The sequence below is a fragment of the Calidris pugnax genome, unplaced genomic scaffold, assembly GCF_001431845.1.
Source record: "Calidris pugnax isolate Ruff unplaced genomic scaffold, ASM143184v1 scaffold443, whole genome shotgun sequence".
In the NCBI taxonomy this organism is placed as follows: Eukaryota; Metazoa; Chordata; class Aves; order Charadriiformes; family Scolopacidae; genus Calidris; species Calidris pugnax.
The window spans coordinates 56847-75469 of record NW_015091173.1 but is presented as its reverse complement, the minus strand read 5'-3'; the positions used below and the strand labels follow the sequence as shown (position 1 = coordinate 75469).

The 18623-nt window shown below is 54.9% G+C and overlaps 1 protein-coding gene across 1 annotated transcript; it reads right to left on the bottom strand.

Annotated features, from left to right (window-relative positions):
- Positions 1 to 8482: 8482 nt before the first annotated feature.
- HFE2 (hemochromatosis type 2 (juvenile)) lies at positions 8483 to 17442 on the bottom strand. Its single transcript, XM_014959386.1, has 4 exons — positions 17166 to 17442; positions 15249 to 15411; positions 12364 to 12866; positions 8483 to 10731 (listed from the first exon to the last, which is right to left on the bottom strand). Exons 1-4 carry the CDS (start codon positions 17169 to 17171, stop codon positions 10108 to 10110), a joined length of 1296 nt encoding a protein of 431 aa, XP_014814872.1. The 5' UTR covers positions 17172 to 17442; the 3' UTR covers positions 8483 to 10107.
- Positions 17443 to 18623: the final 1181 nt, after the last annotated feature.

Sequence of the window (18623 nt, the reverse complement as noted above, 5' to 3'; positions counted from 1 at the left end):
TTCAACAGATTGAGCACGGCCCCTGCCGGCCGCCGCCTTTTATAGCCTCTGCCGCCCCGCCCCGCCCCCGCCCGCGCCTGTTGATGCCAGCAGCCCCACGCCGAGGGCGCGTGGCCAGGCGTGCTACTCGCGTGATCAGCGCCCCCATTGGTCGCCGCTGCCTTGTTTACAGCCCGGCCGGCCAATCAGAGCGCCGAGTAGGGAGCGTGGACAGCGTGTGAAGGAGAGGCGAGCGTGTTCTAGGGAAAGCAGGGTGAGGGAGGGGGCGGCGGGGGGACGGAGTGACAGCGCGGCAGGCCAATGGGGAGCGAGAAAGGGCTGCGGCGGCGGCCAATGGAGAGCGGGGAACAGGATGTAATGTTCCCGGGCGGGAGGGAGGGGACATTTGAGGTAAAAAAGCAGGGATTTGGGGCAGGGGGTGGTAAACCTGACCATGGGTGTCTCTGTGTGTCCTTCTGGGGTGTCATGGGAGGGGGAACAGGGGGTGTCCCCCCCCACCTCTGCCCGCAGGGTGAGGGAGGGGGCGGCGGGGGGACGGAGTGACAGCGCGGCAGGCCAATGGGGAGCGAGAAAGGGCTGCGGCGGCGGCCAATGGAGAGCGGGGAACAGGATGTAATGTTCCCGGGCGGGAGGGCTTTCCCGCAGGCCCCACAGCGTTTTGGGGCCGTTTCTCACAAAAATGGGGAACAACACCAAAAAATGGCTGAACAGGGCGATGCCCCCCCCGTTTCCCCACAATTCGGGACCCTTTGAGCGGTGTCTCGAGGGGGAGGACACGCCAGCCAGCAGCTGGTGACAAAATCTGAGGCAAACGTTTATTTTTAAGAGCACGAGGCCGAGATGGTTCTCGCTCTTGGAGGTAGTAAATAGGGGATTTCTTTATTTTTATGTCGCCATCAACAAGTTTCCCCTTGATCTCAGGGAGGCCAAAAAAACCCACATCCTTCCTGTAAAGCTGTATTGTGTATAAACTCCCTAGAAATGGTGAGTTTTCCAGCCGGGATTTGGGGAGCGGGGTGTTGTCCCCCCAAAAAGAGCCTTTTTGAGGGGGAGAAACCCTCGAGTTTCCCTTCCTCAATCATTTATCTTTATTTTTGCTGAGCAGGCATTCCTCCCCGCCGGGCGGGGGCTGCTTTTGCCCTTGGTTTCCAAAGCCCTTAATGCTTTTTTTTTATTGCTTTTTTTTTCTTTTTACAGCTCAGGGAAACACGGGGAGTGGAGGAAATGGGAGAAGAACAATATTTCTGGAGCCACCCAAGGAGGCGAGGATGGAAAACGGGGCTCACGAGACCTCCCTGCCCCAGGGAAAAGGGATTTGTTTGTGTTAGGAGTTGTCTCTTCCCTTGTCCTTTGGAGCCTGTTTATCAGTGTTTTTCTGGCACGCAGACACGGCTTTTTTTTTTTATTTCCCCTGCCATTCCTCTCCTTTTCCCCTCTCCCCGGAGTTAATTCACACCTGTTAATATAAACCGATAAACTGGCCAGATAAACTGTAGGGAATAAACTCTTCGCCTGCCAAACTTGGCAAGGACAAAATTTCCTTCCCCCACCACCCTGCGAGAGAATTATTTCACAATTAGGTACGTAATGGAGGAACTGCACCTTTTTTTTTTTATTATTATTTATTTTATTTTCCTCTCAGCCCCTGCTCCCGGGGCCAACTCGCCCCATTGTTTCTGGAAAAAAAAAAAGGTAGGAAAAAGGTGCCCGGATTGAGGAAGAATCGCGGATTTTGTGCTAATTTGGCAATAAGGAGGAGAGCTCTCTCCCCTGGCCTTGCCAGCTGGGGGATATTTGATCCCGAAGACCCCGGCACGGAGCCGTGTTTACGCTCTCCCTCTCCGGTTTCCTTCCCTCTCCGGTGCCCATCTTTCCAAGGAAGATGTATCCAAGCCTGGATTTTGCTTTCGGACAGTAAACCACGTTCCAGTAATGTCAAAGGCCGACGGAGCCCCGAGCCAAAGAGCTTGCCAAAAATACAGTCCAGGGCACGTTCGGCAGCCCCGATCCTCTCCAAATTTCCCTTTCTCCTGTCAATCAGCTTTTGCCCTTTGTTCCCCTGACCCTTATCCGCTCCCTTCTCCTTCTTCTCCCAGAGAAGGAGCAGCTGGAATTTCCTCGGGGCCGAGGCTGGGCTCTGCCAGGTTTCCCACACGAGCAGGGCTTTTGGAAATGTTGAGGAATTACAGCTTGTTAAAAAAAAAAAAAAAAGAAAAAAACCACAAAAAACTCAAACCCTAAAAGCTTCAAAATGTCATGTCTCCTTCCAAAAAAAAAAAAAAAGCACCACCAAGGGTTTTTTTTAGGATTTCTTTGGAATTTTGGTTGGATTTCTGGGCAGAACCCAGCTCCTGGGGGCTCCTTTGCTCCCACTAAGGAATTATTTGAAGGGATTCACCCCCTTCCCAGCTTATTTCCCATTGTGGTGCTTGGAGGGTCCCCACCACCCTTAATTGGGAGTGAAGTTAATGTTGGGGGGTGGATGGGGAGAGCGGCCGGAGCCTGGCTGGAGGGTGAGGGATGGCAAGGAGAGCTGTGTGACTAATTATTTGCTGAGGATCACCCAGTTTAGAAGAAACAGGGTTGGGTTGGAGTGAGAAACCAGGCCCTGGGGTGACTCATTGGGAGCCGGGGCTGCTCCGTGGGTCACGGAGAAGGAATTGGGGAGGGCAGAAACCGGGCAAGGAGGAGAAGAGCTTCCAGTGCCATGTGCCTTGCTGGAAAACTGCCCTCCTTCCCACCATCCACTGGAATCCTGCTTCTAATAAAAGCTCCTGATGCTAATAAAAGCCCTTTTTTTTTTAAAATTTTCCCTATTTTTTCTAGTCTAGGTCATCAGGAGCCTCTACCCGTGGTTGCCTGGAGAAGCCACCACAGGCTGTCCCCTGCCACCAAAAAAAAAAAAAAAAAGCACCACCAAGGGTTTTTTTTAGGATTTCTTTGGAATTTTGGTTGGATTTCTGGGCAGAACCCAGCTCCTGGGGGCTCCTTTGCTCCCACTAAGGAATTATTTGAAGGGATTCACCCCCTTCCCAGCTTATTTTCCATCGTGGTGCTTGGAGGGTCCCCACCACCCTTAATTGGGAGTGAAATTAATGTTGGGGGGTGGATGGGGAGAGTGGCCAGAGCCTGGCTGGAGGGTGAGGGATGGCAAGGAGAGCTGTGTGACTAATTATTTGCTGAGGATCACCCAGTTTAGAAGAAACAGGGTTGGGTTGGAGTGAGAAACCAGGCCCTGGGGTGACTCATTGGGAGCCGGGGCTGCTCCGTGGGTCACGGAGAAGGAATTGGGGAGGGCAGAAACCGGGCAAGGAGGAGAAGAGCTTCCAGTGCCATGTGCCTTGCTGGAAAACTGCCCTCCTTCCCACCATCCACTGGAATCCTGCTTCTAATAAAAGCTCCTGATGCTAATAAAAGCCCTTTTTTTTTTAAATTTTCCCTATTTTTTCTAGTCTAGGTCATCGGAAGCCGCTACCTGCCTGGAGAAGACACCTCAGGCTGTCCCCTGCCACCCTTGAAGAGATCTGCTTGGGAGCTTCTCCCTGCTGCTTTCTCCAAGTTGTTTTTTTTTTTTTTTCCCCACCATATTTGGTCTCTTCCAGCAAATTCGAGGCCGGGAAGGGGTGGAGGGGGGGAGGAAAGAGGGACGTGGAGGGATTCACAATGGCCCGAGCGAAGGGACAGAGTGTGCCGGTTGTGCGGCCGCCAGGGCGGAAAAGGCATTTCCTTTGGGGAGGTTGTTTATGTAGAAGGGAAAGCAATTAAGTAAATCCCACGTTGATTGCGTTGGCTGGAAAACGAGGGGACTCAGGGTGGCTCCTGGAAAGCCACCGCGTGTCCCCAAGCTTTGGCTTCTCCTCACCTTTGGCCAGTGTGAGGAATTCGACGGCCCAAAAAATGCCAAAAAAGGGCCACCCGTGATTTCTAGGTTCACAAAAATGAGTGGTGAAGCTGAGAATTCGACGGCCCAAAAAATGCCAAAAAAAGAGCCACCCGTGATTTCTAGGTTCACCAAAACGAGCGGTGAAGCGAAGGGCAGCGTCTCCCTTTCGGTTTCCAAATAAACCCAGCAGTTTTGGGGTGAGGTGGTTGAGGTTTTGGAGGTTGCCTGGTTTGAGGCAGGGAGAGGGCACAGCACCTCTGGGATACAGAGGTTTTTCCAGGGATCTGCCTGGGGTTGGAAAGCTCTCAGGGCAGATCCTTCTTAGGAATTTCCAAAATCAGCTCTTTTTTTGTTTTTTTTGACTGCTTTTATCCGTGGCGATGACTTGTGTCAGCCTGTGTTTCCTGGCATTCTGCAGGCTGTGTACCTGTTTGTGGCCCAAATTGGGGTCCCCTGTCCCCCCTGAACGGGGTGAAGTCCACTCAGGGCTGGGGTGTGAGGATTTTTTTCCCCAGAACCCCAAATTCCCAGCTCCTCCCGAGGAATGCCGTGCGAAATCTCTCCCTGACAGCTGGTTTTTGGGGTTGCTTCACTTCTTTTCTCTTTTTTTTTTTTTTTTTTTTTTTGCAACGGAGGAAAGGTGAAAGCCAAGGCCAAGGGAACGAGGGGCCCATAAACAAGGAGGAATCTGAATTCAGGCTTTGGGGAAGTCTCGTGTTTGTCATCTGCTCCGGGCAGGAAGAACAGGGTTTGCATCAGCTCTGTCCTACAGCTGGGAGAGCGTGACCTCTCCCGGGCTCACCGCGTACAGCACGGTCTGCTCAACCCCCACCTCCTTCAGCCCAGTTTTTCCCTTTCCCCAAGAGCAAATCCAGCTCGTTTCTTCCCCAAAACGATCCACCAGCTCCTCTTCACCCCCGGTGAAGAGGACTTTGAAGTACGTTGTTATGGAAGGAGGGAAAAGTATCATAAAGCGAAAGATTTCCTCCCGCTCCGTCCCGTCGTCCTTTGAAAGGCCCCATGTGCTGGAGAGAGCAAAGAAATAAGGAAAATATCTTATTTTTCAGCAGTCCGAGGCTGGCAGTGTGTGTGTGTGACTGGGGGTAAGGGGATCCTCACCAGAGATGCTCACCCCAAACACCAAGATCCTTAAATTTGAGAATTTAGCTAAAATTGGGGGTGGAGGGGGAATCTTTTCCTAGACCTCCTCCACCCTCACTCGTCTCACGGGCAGAGAGGCCGGATGATGGGACCTCGATGGGAGCGTTGGGTGGTGGTTGGGGGTGAGGACGGGCATCCCCTGGGCTCCGGAGATCTCCGTGGAGTCCTCCAAAGTCATAGAATCATAGAGTTGTCCAGGCCGGAAGGGACCTCCAAAGGCCATCTAGTCCCACCCCCCCGCAGTCAGCAGGGACCCCCCCAACTAGACCAGGTTGCCCAGGGCCTCATCAGGCCTCACTAGGCCTCACCTTGAATATCTCCAGGGAAGGGGCCTCAACCACCTCCCTGGGCAACCTGTCCCAGTGCTCCACCCCCCTCCCAGTGAAGAACCCTCTCCTCATCTCCAGTCTAAAGCTGTTCCCCTCCAGCTTGAAGCCATTGCCCCTCGTCCTGTCACTGCAGCCCTTTCTAAACAGGCTCTCCCCAGCCTTCCTGTAGCCCCCCCTCAGGTACTGGAAGGCTGCTATTAGGTCTCCCCAGAGCCTCCTCTTCTCCAGGCTGAACAACCCCAGCTCCCTCAGCCTGTCCTCGGAGCAGAGGTGCTCCATCCCCCTGATCATCCTTGTGGCCCTCCTCTGGACCCTCTCCATCAGGTCCATGTCCTTCTTCTATTGAGGGCTCCAGCCCTGCACACAAGACTCCAGGTGAGGTCTCACCAGAGCAGAGGAAAGTGGCAGAATCCCCTCTCTGGACCTGCTGGTGGGAAGTCCTTCCCATACTTTGGGTTGTGTGGACATCTAGAGGCCTCGCCAGGAATGGCATGGGAGGGCTTGATTCCGAGCCAATTTCTCCTCTTTTCAGCATTTGAGGGGATTTATTAAAGTGAGAGTGAGTGCTAACCTTCACAAGAAGAAGGAGGGATGGCCGTAAGAGGTTGATGACTATTTGCCACTCCATGAGGACAACGGGAGGTTGGATCTCCAAAGATCCGGCTTCCGTGTTTCTGCTGCCCAAATGCCACTGGTGGCTTCTTTCTTTTATTTTTTATTTTTCCCTTTGATTTGAGATTATTTTTCACGTCAAACAAGGAGGAACATGAGGAAGCCTTCCTCACCGAGACGTGCCCGTTTCAGCCTCTGTCCCCGTTCCCTTTCCTCGCCGCTGACGCTGCTCGAGGCGTTGGCCCTTCCGACCATGAGGAAGCCCAATCTCACCCTGAACTTTGCAGAGGAAGTTCTCGCCTTGGCCTGAACATTTTTGCTAACAAAACACACCGGAATTTGGTCCGGGGAGGGCTTTTAAACCAGTTTTGAAGACCTGCTTCTGGTCTGGAGAGCTCGGGTTGGCAGGTTGGAGGCTTGGAAGCTCTGAAGTACACCCTGATGTGCACCAGGAGCTGGCAACCGTGGCCACCTCCAGTGATGGGGCTGGTTTACGGCACGTGGAAGCAGCTGCTAATGAAGAGGCCTGTTTGGCTACTACACCCCGTGCCCTCAAGGCCTTGGCATTTCCCTGACGACTAGAAATCAGAGCCAGACGGGGTGTGAGAGGAAGAGATTGTCCCGAGCTTCTCACACCTTCCTACAAGACCCGGCGCTGGCTGCCATCAGCAAACCCCAGACCAGGAATTCCCTTGCTCTGACCGCCCAGATTGGGGCATCTGGATGCAAAATACCCCAAATTTAGCTGGCTATTGAAAATGCTGTGTCTTTTTTAGCAGGTGACACACGCTCGGAAACTTCAGGGCTGCATCCAAAAGTCTCCTGACGTCAATGGAAATACTCTTGTTGACATCAGCGGGGCTTGGATCCACGCCTACGTTCCACTTCTTTATTGCAGACTGCAATCTGTCGGGAGTGGAAAGGTCTCTCTTCTCCTTGCAGACTTCCAAAGGTCTCGTTTCCTCCGCCGTCGTCAAGTCGAGGATGCGGAGTACGGGACAATTTGGGGAACAAGCGTAGACCCGTTCAACGCCGCGCACGTTCCTTCCACGTGGCTGGACCCCAGCCAGGCTCCAGCTCAGGTTTAAGCCTCTGCGTGGAGGGTGAAGGAGGTGGTGGCCTCGGCTGTGACGTGCTGTGACTCCCCAAATCCCTGCTCCAACCAGAATCAGAGCTTCGGAACTCCACGAGTGGCACAGGATGGTCCGTCTCGCCTCTTCCAGAGAGTGTTGGCCAAAGGAAGGAGCATCTGGATGATCATAGAATTGTCCAGGCCGGAAGGGACCTCCAAAGGCCATCTAGTCCCACCCCCCCGCAGTCAGCAGGGACACCCCCAACTAGACCAGGTTGCCCAGGGCTTCATCGAGCCTCTCCTTGAATATCTCCAGGGAAGGGGCCTCAACCACCTCCCTGGGCAACCTGTCCCAGTGCTCCACCACCCTCCCAGTGAAGAACCCTCTCCTCATCTCCAGTCTAAAGCTGTTCCCCTCCAGCTTGAAGCCATTGCCCCTCGTCCTGTCACTGCAGCCCTTTCTAAACAGGCTCTCCCCAGCCTTCCTGTAGCCCCCCCTCAGGTACTGGAAGGCTGCTATTAGGTCTCCCTGGAGCCTCCTCTTCTCCAGGCTGAACAACCCCAGCTCCCTCAGCCTGTCCTCGGAGCAGAGCTGCTCCATCCCCCTCATCATCCCCCTGATGATGCTGGTAGTCATATGGAAAGCCCCACTTTCACAGAATCACAGAATGATTTGGGGTTGGAGGGGACCTCTGGAGATCATCTCCTCCCACCCCCAGCCAGAGCAGGGTCACCCAGAGCAGGTCCCACAGGAACGTGTCCAGGTGGGGTTTGAATGTCTCCAGAGAAGGAGACCCCAACACCTCCCTGGGTAGCCTCTGCCAGGGCTCTGCCACCCTCAAAGTCAACAAGTTCCTCCTCATGTTGAGATGGAACTTCTTATATTCAAGTTTGTGCCCATTCCCTCTTGTCCTGTCCCTGGGCACCACTGGAAAAAGCCTGGCCCCATCCTCCTGACCCCCACCCGGGAAGGATTTCAAGGTGTTGATCAGATCCCCCCTCAGCCTTCTCTTCTCCAGACTCAAAAGCCCCAAGTCCCTCACCCTTTCCTCCCAAGAGAGATGCTCCAGGCCCCTCACCATCCTGGACCCTCTCCAGCACTTCCCTGTCCTTCTTGAACCAGGGGGGGAGCCCAGAACTGGCGTTCTTCTTCTTGAACCTTGTTGATTGGCTCCGTTGGCCAAAATCTGAAGGATTCTTAGGTTCTGCATGAAAAAAATCTGCCCACAACCCTGTTCCTGGCAGTTGTGTAGCATCACTCCCTGCTTTAAAGAAGCCTCCTCCCCTCCTTCAGCTCGTGTATATATAGACCACGACACGCTCCCCAGTAAAAGGAGCGGCGGCGGGTGGGAAGGCAAGAGATATTTATTATTATCTTCACCTGCTGCTGCCGACCAAAGCAATAAAGAGACAGATGACAGGAAATGAGGAACTTCAAAAATAGACACCTTTAATGTCAAAACGTTCAGGGATTAGCGAGAGCACTGTACGAGAAAGACAGAGAAACTCTCCTGCCAGTCACCGTCTGCCCTGAGTGCCCGTCGGAGGAGGAAAAAATGCTGAGATATCCAAGAATTTTCCATATTTACTCTTTGTGCCCTCGGCAAAAGAGCCAGGGGGGGAATAAACCTGACCCAAGACACTGCAGATACACTGAGATGTGAACTATAAAACCTCCCTTCTCATCCCGAGGGATCCTCCGTGCCTGGACGCTCTGCAAGTCTCTTTCCCCAAATTGGAGGAATTAATTGGAGGAATCCAAATTTCTCAAGCCCAAAAATCCTGCCTCGGGGCTGCCAGCTCCATCCCTGCCTCCCCGAGGCTTTGCAAGGCTCTTCTTACACCTCCCCGGGGCAGGAATGGCGAAGGTTTTAATGTCAACCCTCTTTATTTTAAAAAAAAAAAAAAAAAAAGTCTTTGCCTATGGAAAATATTTCTTATCATAGACTCTATCTGCTTTACTTAAAACCTCTTAAAATATATTAAACATCTAATTTGGCCTCACCTCGGTGTTTCTGTACATCTGCTGGGAGTTCTCCTGCCCATCGATACCATCGTGGCTTCAATATTAATTCTCTTTATTCAAGGAAAACCCACAACTTCGGGGTGGATCCGAGGGGGGTTGTGACGGTGGCTGGGCTCAAGGGGAGAGGAATATCTGGGGGGGTCTTTGTCCTCCCCGAAACCCAACGCAATTAAATATGTAGAGTCCTAGGCAGGGGACAGGGCAAGAAGGAAAAATAACCTGAAATATCCGAGACCCAACACCTGAGGCTGGAAATCAGCACATTAATGCTCCCGAGAGAGGAGAATATGGTGATTTCCGACCCCAAAAAATATCAAGCCTTGGCCACACCACCCCAAAAACCAACTCATCGCCTCCCGTGTTGGTGGGAGCTGGTGGAGGGGACCCAAATCCACCCAATGACGTGGGTTTTTTTTTTTTGGTGGCTGAAAATTGGGATCTGGGCTTGGAGCCCCTCGTTTCTGACGCTGTGCGGTTCCTGAGTAAAAGTTGGCTGTAGTAACAGCAGGAGAAAGGTGTGAAGGGAGTTTGTGGAAGGGTTTTTGGGGGGCAGAGGGGTTTTCTAAAGTGTCTTCACACCATGTAGTTCTTCTCTTCGATTCGGCCGCGACCTCCTCATCTTTAGAAAAGAAAGGAAACGCATCAAAAATCCAACAGAAAAAAATTGCCATCTGCTTTCGGGCGAGGAACCAGGTGCCCCACGTGGAGGAACAGGGGGTGCAAACCCGTGTCTCGAGGTCTTTTTCTCTCCCCTCTCTCCAGGTCTGAGGCTCTGATTCTTCGTCGCCGCAGAGATCACAGAATCCCAGAATCTTCTAGGTTGGAAGGGACCTTCAAGATCATCTTGTCCAACCGTCAACCCAACTGACAAAACCTACTGACAAAAAGATGTGTGATCCCAGCCGAGACGTCCCTCTTGATCTGCTCGGGATGGACCTGGAGTCAGCATCTCTCTTGGGTTCCCCCTCTGGACTGGTTGGCCATGCCCTCCACCCCTCCGTGCTCTACGCAACACCAGAGGGAGCTAAAAGTGCAAGAAACCAACCCAAAGACCAGTGGTGAGGAGGAGGAGGAGGAGGAAGGAAGAAGAGGCACGTGGGCATCCTCCCCCAGCCTGGAAGATGTGCAGTTTCTCCGCGTTGGGAAGGAAGACCCTGGCGTCCTCCAAGGCCCCGTGAGCCGCCATGGTGAAGTTGGCGTCCCCCGAGGTCACCACGTCGAAGACGCACGACTGGAAGTAGACGTCCTCCACGGGCAACATCTCCTTGCAGAGGGCCCGGGCCACCTCGGCGGCCCCTCGGCCGCGGCAACAGTCGCTGCGGGAGATACGTTGGCTACGGGGGCAACCACCCACGCAGAGCTGCAGGTCCTGCTCCTCCGTGAAGGCGCGGGCCACCTGCTCGGCCGCTCGGATGGAGAAGGAGAGTTGGCGACCGGCCTGACGGACGGCGATGGTGGTGCCGATGTAGTCGGCGCGGATCTCCACGTGTCGGCCGGGGCTACGCTCCCGGATGGCCAAGCTGCTGCCACCCGGTCTCTCCCCGCCGTTGACCGAGCCGTCCTCGAAGGCCGCCGGCAGGTTGTCTATCTCGGCCTGGTAGACCTTCTGGTCGATGCATTCCTTCATGTTCTTGAAGATGATGGTGAGCTGCAGAGAGAAGGTCAGAGGAAGGTTTGGGGGTTTGATCTGACCTCTCCTGTGAGGACAGGCTGAGAGAGTTGAGGGGGGTTCAGCTCTGGGGAGACCTTGGAGCCCCTTCCAGTCCCTCAAGGGGTCCAGGAAAGCTAGGGGGGACTCTGGATCAGGGAGGGGAGCAATGGGACAAGGGGAAAAGGTTTTGAGCTGAAAAATGGGAGATTGAGGTGAAATATTGGGAAGAACTTGTTTATTTGTCCCCGCCGTTGACCGAGCCGTCCTCGAAGGCCGCCGGTAGGTTGTCTATCTCGGCCTGGTAGACCTTCTGGTCGATGCATTCCTTCATGTTCTTGAAGATGATGGTGAGCTGCAGAGAGCAGGTCAAAGTGGGGTTTGGGGGTTTGATCTGACCTCTCCTGTGAGGACAGGCTGAGAGAGTTGGAGGGGTTCAGCCTGGAGAAGAAGAGGCTCCAGGGAGACCTTGGAGCCCCTTCCAGTCCCTCAAGGGGCTCCAGGAAAGCTGGGGGGACTCTTGATTGGGGAGAGGAGCGATGGGACAAGGGGAAAAGGTTTTGAGCTGAAAAATGGGAGATTGAGGTGAAATATTGGGAAGAACTTGTTTATTTGGAGGATGGTGAGAGCCTGGCCCAGGTTGCCCCAGAGAAGCTGTGGCTGCCCCATCCCTGGAGGGGTTCAAGGTCAAGTTGGAGGGGGCTTGGAGCAACCTGGGCTGGTGGGAGGTGTCCATGCCCAGGGCAGGAGGGGAACTGGATGGTCTCTGAGGTCCCTTCCAACCCAAACCATTCTGTGATTCAGCCTGGAGAAGAGAAGGCTCCGGGGAGACCTTGGAGCCCCTTCCAGTCCCTCAAGGGGCTCCAGGAAAGCTGGGGGGAGCGATTCTGAATCAGGGAGGGGAGTGATGGGACAAGGAGGAAGGGTTCTAAGCTGAAAAAGGGGAGATTTAGGTTAGATTTTGGGAAGAGCTTCTTTATTTTGAGGGTGGTGAGAGCCTGGCCCAGGTTGCCCAGAGAAGCTGTGGCTGCCCCATCCCTGGAGGGGTTCAAGGCCAGGTTGGAGGGGGGTTGGAGGAAGATCTGCTGGGAGGTGTCCCTGCCCAAGGAACTGGAGGATCTTTAAGGTCCCTTCCACCCCAAACCATTCCATGATTCTGTGACCTGCAGGGTGTCAGTGGTGGCCGTGTCCCCACCCCAGGTATCAGCTATGGGCAGATGGCACAGGTCTGCGTCACCGATGCGTCCCTCTCTGTCCCCAAACCATCTCCCCCCACATCGCTGCAGTCTTTTTGGGGAAAACACCAACATTTCCTTCATTCCTTCCTCTGTTTCCTTCTTTCTTTAATACCATTTAAGCAACTGGAAGGTGAGATGGAGCCGAGCCTGGGGAGATCCATGCAGCTGGACCACACCGTAACCCATCCCCAACCATGGGAGCATTTGTGGGTCTCTCTGCTCCCCTCAAGGACCTTCATCCCACCGTGTTCCTGCAGATATTCATTCCCCATCCCATGTGGGTTTAATTCAAGCTATTGCTGCCTTCCACAGACATTTTAGGGAATGCCTGGAGCTGTTGTTGCGTTCTGGGGGTGCTGGGGTTTGCTGGGAAGCCCCCCAACACGAGCCTTACCTTGCTGGTGACCGTAGCGTTGGACCCTTTGGCCACCGGCGAGCTGGTCGCTTGCACAAACAAGTAGTCATTGTCCAAGAGGGGCCAAGAACCCTCCACCCGGCACGTGTGGAAGTCATCGTGGAAGGTACGGATGTGGGGGTCCCCGAAAGCGGCGCAGTGCTGGTAACGGGGGGGTTGGCCATGCTTGTAGAGAAAACTCTTCTCGTAGTTGCAGATATCGAGGGACTCCAGGCCTTGGTGGTTGGGGGCTGGAGGCCGGGGCCGGGGTGGGGAGGTGGGACCTTCTTTGGAGCAGTTGTTTTGGATCATGAGGTCCTCGATGCCGTGGACGGCGGAGTGGTAGGCCAGGTCACCCCGGCAGGTGCGGGCCGTTTTGCGGGTGCAGTGGGAGTAGGAGCGGAGGGCGTTGCAGAACGCCGCGCTCCGGCCCGAGCCCCGCAGGTTGAGGGTGGCCGCCACGTACTCCGAGTTGCAGCGCAGGATCTTGCACTGGGAAGAAACTGGGAGGGAAAGAGGGTGACGGCGACGGGACAAGAGGAAACGGGCGCAAACTCGAGTATGAGAAGTTCCACCTAAACACGAGGAGGAACTTCTTTACTGGGAGGGTGGTAGAGCGCTGGAAGAGGCTGCCCAGAGAGGTGGTGGAGTCTTCTTCTCTGGAGACATTCAAAAACCACCTGGATAAGATCCTGTGCAACCTGGTCTAGGTAGACCCACTCCAGTGGGGGGGTTGGACTTGATGGTCTCCAGAAGTTCCTTCCAACCCCATATGACTCTATGATTCTATGAGGTACACCCCCTTCCCCAGGGCATGCTGGTAGAGCTGGAGGAATGAGGAAAATGGGGAGATTCTCCTCCTACCACCTCCCCACTGCTCCAGGTCTCATGATGGAGATGCTTTCTGGAGGCGACTATCACCAGGTTAAATGACCTGCTGTTTAGTGCCTGAGAACAGGTCTCATGATGGAGATGCTTTCTGGAGGCAACTATCACCAGGTTAAATGACCTGCTGTTTAGTGCCTGAAGGGAGTGAATCATAGAATGGTTAGAGTTGGAAGGGACCTTAAAGATCATCTAGTTCCACCAGCCCAGGTTGCTCCACGTCCCATCCAGCCTGGCCTTAAACACTTCCAGGGATGGGGCATCCACAACTTCTCTGGGCAACCTGTTCCAGTGCCTCACCACCCTCACAGCAAAGAATTTCTTCCTAATATTTAATCTAAATCTCCCCTCTTCCAATTAAAAACCGTTACCCCTTGTCCTGTCAACACACAGAGAATCATGGAATGGTTTGGGTGGGAAGGGACCTTAAAGATCATCTAGTTCCACCAGCCCAGGTTGCTCCAAGCCCCCTCCAACCTGGCCTTGAACCCCTCCAGGGATGGGGCAGCCACAGCTTCTCTGGGCATCCTGGGCCAGGCTCTCACCACCCTCAAACTAAGGAATTCCTTCCCAAAATCTAACCTCAATCTCTCCTCTTTCACCTTAAAACCCTCTCTTCTTGTCCCATCGCTCCCCTCCCTCATCAAGAGTCCCCCCCCAGCTTTCCTGGAGCCCCTTGAGGGACTGGAAGGGGCTCCAAGGTCTCCCCCGAGCCTTCTCTTCTCCAGGCTGAATCACAGAATGGTTTGGGTGGGGAGGGACCTTAAAGACCACCCAGTTCCACCCCTGGAGACCTCCCACCAGCCCAGCTTCCTCCAATCCCTGTCCAACCTGGCCTTGAACCCCTCCAGGGATGGGGCAGCCACAGCTTCTCTGGGCAACCTGGGCCAGTGCCGGAGTTTCCTGCTGCCAAAACGGGCTGGAGCCCGGCACGGAGGGAAGTCACGGGCCCAAAGGGTTGTCCTGAAGCAACCGGGACGTGAGACTGGACCTGGGACACGAGGGCTGCCAACAGCAGTTGGGACCGTGGCCCTGGGACGTGGCTCAGAGGGAGATTCTTCACCCCAGAGGAATTTCTGGGAAAGCCCTTCTCCCTGTGTCACCCTTGGCCGGGCTCTTTCCCCTTAGGCTTGGCCTAACGGACCAAGGACGTCCTGCCCCTCCAACGTGATTCCTCCCTGCTCCAGGAGAGCTAACGAGCTCGCCCCAGCTGGGCTCATTTAGCTCATTAAACAGAAGGGTGATAAGAGATGGCTGGACAAGGTTACTGGGAGGAGAATTTGGGCTTTTGTAGGTCCCAGCTCTCCCAGTAGAGTGTCTGGGATGAAAGAAGGAAAGGGAGTGATGGATATGGCTGGTGCCTTTCACTAGGAGACCTTGACTTTGGCTGGTCCCCGTGCCCTGCTGTCCCTGCCCTTATTTTGGGAGATAATAGAGCTTTTAAGGGCTCACCCCAGCTGGGCTCATTTAGCTCATTAAACAGAAGGGTGATAAGAGGTGGCTGGACAAGGTTACTGAGAGGGCAATTTAGGCTTTTGCAGGTCCCAGCTCTCCCAGTAGAGTCTCTGGGATGCAAGAAGGAAAGGGAATGATGGATTTGGCTGGTGCCTTTCACTAGGAGACCTTGACTTTGGCTGGTCCCCGTGCCCTGCTGTCCCTGCCCTTATTTTGGGAGATAATAGAGCTTTTAAGGGCTTTCCTAGGCAAAAGGAGGAGTTTCTCTGCTGGAAGAGAGCAGAGGAACGCTCTCCTTGCTGGGGCTCCCCTGGGAGGAGCTGGTGATGCTGGTGGGAGCTGCTGCCTTCTTCTCCTGAGGACTTTGGTGGCCAAAGGGCCACTCTGAGACTTCCTGAGCCTTGTGGCTACCACCAGAGGATCTTCTGCTCCCTCCGGTCACCTCCCAGCAGCTCTGCCATGGTGGTGCCCTCCCTGCACCCTGGGGTTGCATCTCCTGGGGGTTCCCATGCCAGGGCCGTGGCTCTGCCCATGCAGTTCCTTACCATGCCTGCAGAAGAGGAGGAAGAGGAGGGCTCGGAGGAAGAAGCCAGGGTTTTCCAGCTGCCCTGGGCTCTTACTGCAGGCGGGTTTCCCCATTCCAATCCATGCAGAGCCCGGGGGGTTCCTCACCCGCTGGCTCCTCTCGGCTTCATTCAGCAGGTTCTCCTGGAAGCAAAAAACCCCAGGATCTGGTTTTTAAACTGCTTTCCACCACTGTAGCCCTCGTCTCCTGTCCTGGGTTCAGTGTCTCGAAGAGTTAAAGCTTCCAGCTGCCCTCGGAGAGGATCCCAGAGGATCCCTGAGCTCTGGGGGCTCCAGGGCAGGGATGTAGGGATGCTGCGAGCAGGACCCAACCTGTCCTACATCTCGGGTGCCTCTGGCCTGCTGCTATCCCCACCAAAATTAAGATTTGGAGCACCACATCTGAGGAGGTTGGAGCTGAAAAGCCAAATTTTAAGTGCCACGACATCCACAGCCACGGGGTGACACCGACATCTCCTGCTCCACCCAAAAACTGGTCCAGCTTCCCTCAGAGTTGGGAAACGGGGCTCTTGGTGATATTCTGCCTTTCTTTTCTCCCCCCCCCGGCTGCTTTGGCTGCTCCCTGGGTGCTGGGGGGGCTCGAAGTGGAGCACCAGAAGCTGTGCTCATCCTGACAACGGGCTGTAGAGTTCGGGGAAAAAAAAATGAACTTCATCAGGGCTGAGAATTTGAGTCTTTGGTGGCATTTTTACAGGCGGTTGGGTGTCAGTCGCTTGTCAGTCAGACAGCCCGATGCAAAGGTCTTTTTGAAACAGCTCTGTGTGAAATGGGTAATTTATTTTTTCCTCTCTCCTTTAGCCCCTGTGAGGTGCTGGTGGTTGATGCTTGTGGTGATGGGTTCCCCGAGGAGCTGAGGTTCCCAACATCACGATCGCTGGTAAGTACAAAGCTGTGACCGGGGAGGGAAAAGACTGAATTTTCATCTCAAAAACAAAAAAAAAGGGGGAGAAATCAGTCCCACCAGCTCCGTCTGCCACCTCTCCCCTCCCTTTGCTGTGGCTGCAACCGCCCAACAGCCGTTACTGGTCGTACTGGTGCTGGAGATACATACTGGTGGCCCCCCGTGTCCCCCCACCAGCTGGATTAATGGCAAACTGGGCAGATGTCTGGAGTGAAAAAAACATGCTTCAGACCTGCTGGCGATGCTCTGGCTGCCAGCAGCTCCTGGCAGCGGGGACAAGCTGAGCTGATGGTGACACAGGGAGGGGGACGATGGTCTCCACAGCCCTGGGATGTGGGGAAACGAGACCCAGAACTGGGAATTCGGCTGGGATTGGGTGTGTTGTGCTGGTGAGCAGCTTGTGTGCCCCAATCCTCCTCTGGTGCTCTGTCGTGGAATTATTTTATGATTTGGGTTGGAAGGGACCTTTAAAGGTCACTTAATCCAACCCTCCCTTGATGTCTCGCCCTACCTGGCTTGGCCCTGTTTGACCAGGCTGAGCATCATTTTTGGAGCTCCCAAGAGGTGGTGGCCCCTCGGCGCTACCCACCCAAGTCCCCTGGAGGTGGTGGCATGGAGGGGACCTGGCATGAAGCTTGGTAATTAAACAGCAGGTTAATGAGTAGCAGAGAAGCGTGGCTTTGGCCAGGGCAAGGGAGGGCACTGGCGTGGGTCCCGTGGGCAGCAGGACCTTCTTTAGGACATCCTCACCCCGCTGGAGTCAGGAGAAAGGCAGTAGAAGCTCTTAGAGATGCTCCAAAAGCCCCAGGTGATGCCACCTACGAGGGGAGGTGGATGGTTTCTGGGGGATGGGGACACCCCAGTCCTCTCTTTGGGGACACCTGCAATGGGACCGGACCCTGGAGCACCCCTGGGTGCTGGTGCCAACGTCCTGCTCCTCGGACCCTCATCCCTGCTTTGCTGCAGCCCCACTCACCTGCATCAAGCCTCCTCCGGAGACGAGCCGGGCTCCCAGGGCAGGGAATTCCCTCCTTCCCCGCCGGACACACGGGGCTGGCTTTGTCCTTGTCACCCAGCTCGACCCCAAGTGACAACCAGAGCGATCCAGGGGGTGGCAGCCAGGAAAATGCCAGCCTCAGCCCTGGGCACCTCCATGGCTTCGCAGCCGGATAAAATCCAGGGTGTTGGTGGAGAAAAACCCAGTTGGGGGTGCAGGGAGCAGACCCCACCGGGGGCCAGCACAATCCCTGCTCTTCCTCCCTCCCCAGCTACCTTTGCTCCGTCCTCTTCCCCCCGCGGGGCAGGGGATGGGTGTTGAAATAGATCCGCCTAAATTTAGCCAGGCTAAAACCCAGCCAAGAACAACAAGCGGAGGGGGCAGAGGGAGACAAGTGTGTGCTGAGGGGAGGGCAGAAGGGCCCCAGGAATTGGTGGGAGACCCCAGACCCGGCTGGGTGATGCCACTCGGTGGCGTTGGGGTCATGTCACTCGTGGGGTCATGTCACTCGTGGGGTCGTGTCACTCGTGGGGTCCAGGATGAGCTGCAGGAACTGGCTTCCTTGGAGCTACCGGGTTTTCCTTCCTTGGGGTGATATTGCAACCCCCTTCCTGCCACCCCTGTGGAGTGAATCCCCTGTGATTTTCCCCGGGGAGTGTATTCCCACAGGGAATACTTTTCCAGCCCCCTCTCTCGTGGTTTTCCTTCCTGGGGCACCACAGAGTCCTGAACACAAACACGACGTGGGACAAAGGTGGCCGGTGTCCCCAGGGGTCGATGAACGTGGGGACACACCAGCTGGTTTCCCAAAAGCTCAGCTGGAAAGGGCCTGGGTGCAGAAAGTGGCTGCACAACCCTCCTGATCCTGCTGGGAGGAGAAATGGTGGGGAAATCACAGAATCACAGAATCTTCTAGGTTGGAAGGGACCTTAAAGATCATCTTGTCCAACCGTCAACCTAATTTTGACAAAAATAGACACCCCCACAACAAACAAGGAGCATCATCACTAAACCATCCCTCCCAGCACCACATCAACCCGGCTTTTGAACACCTCCAGGGATGGGGCCTCAACCCCCTCCCTGGGCAGCCCATTCCAAGGGCTGAGAACCCTTTCAGGGAAAAAATTGTTCCTAATATCCAGCCTGAACCTCCCCTGGGGCAACTTGTGGCCGTTTCCTCTCGTCCTGTCGCCTGGGACTTGGGAGAAGAGACCGACCCCCATCTCTCTACACCCTCCTTTCAGGGAGTTGGAGAGAGCAAGAAGGTCTCCCCTCAGCCTCCTCTTCTCCAGGCTGAACACCCCCAGCTCCCTCAGCCTCTCCTCATCAGACTTATTCTCCAGACCCCTCCCCAGCTTTGTTGCCCTTCTCTGGACCCGCTCCAGCCCCTCAATGTCTTTTTTTATGGTAGGGGGCCCAAAACTGGACACAGCACTC

What these genes read in the sequence shown, in the direction of transcription:
- HFE2 (XM_014959386.1), bottom strand. An exon ending in CCTCCTCTTCTGCAGGCATG is followed by an intron (nt 12,867 to 15,248) that starts GTAAGGAACTGC and finishes TTTCCCTCCCAG; the next exon opens with TTTCTTCCCAGTGCAAGATC. An exon ending in ACGCTACGGTCACCAGCAAG is followed by an intron (nt 10,732 to 12,363) that starts GTAAGGCTCGTG and finishes TTCTCTCTGCAG; the next exon opens with CTCACCATCATCTTCAAGAA.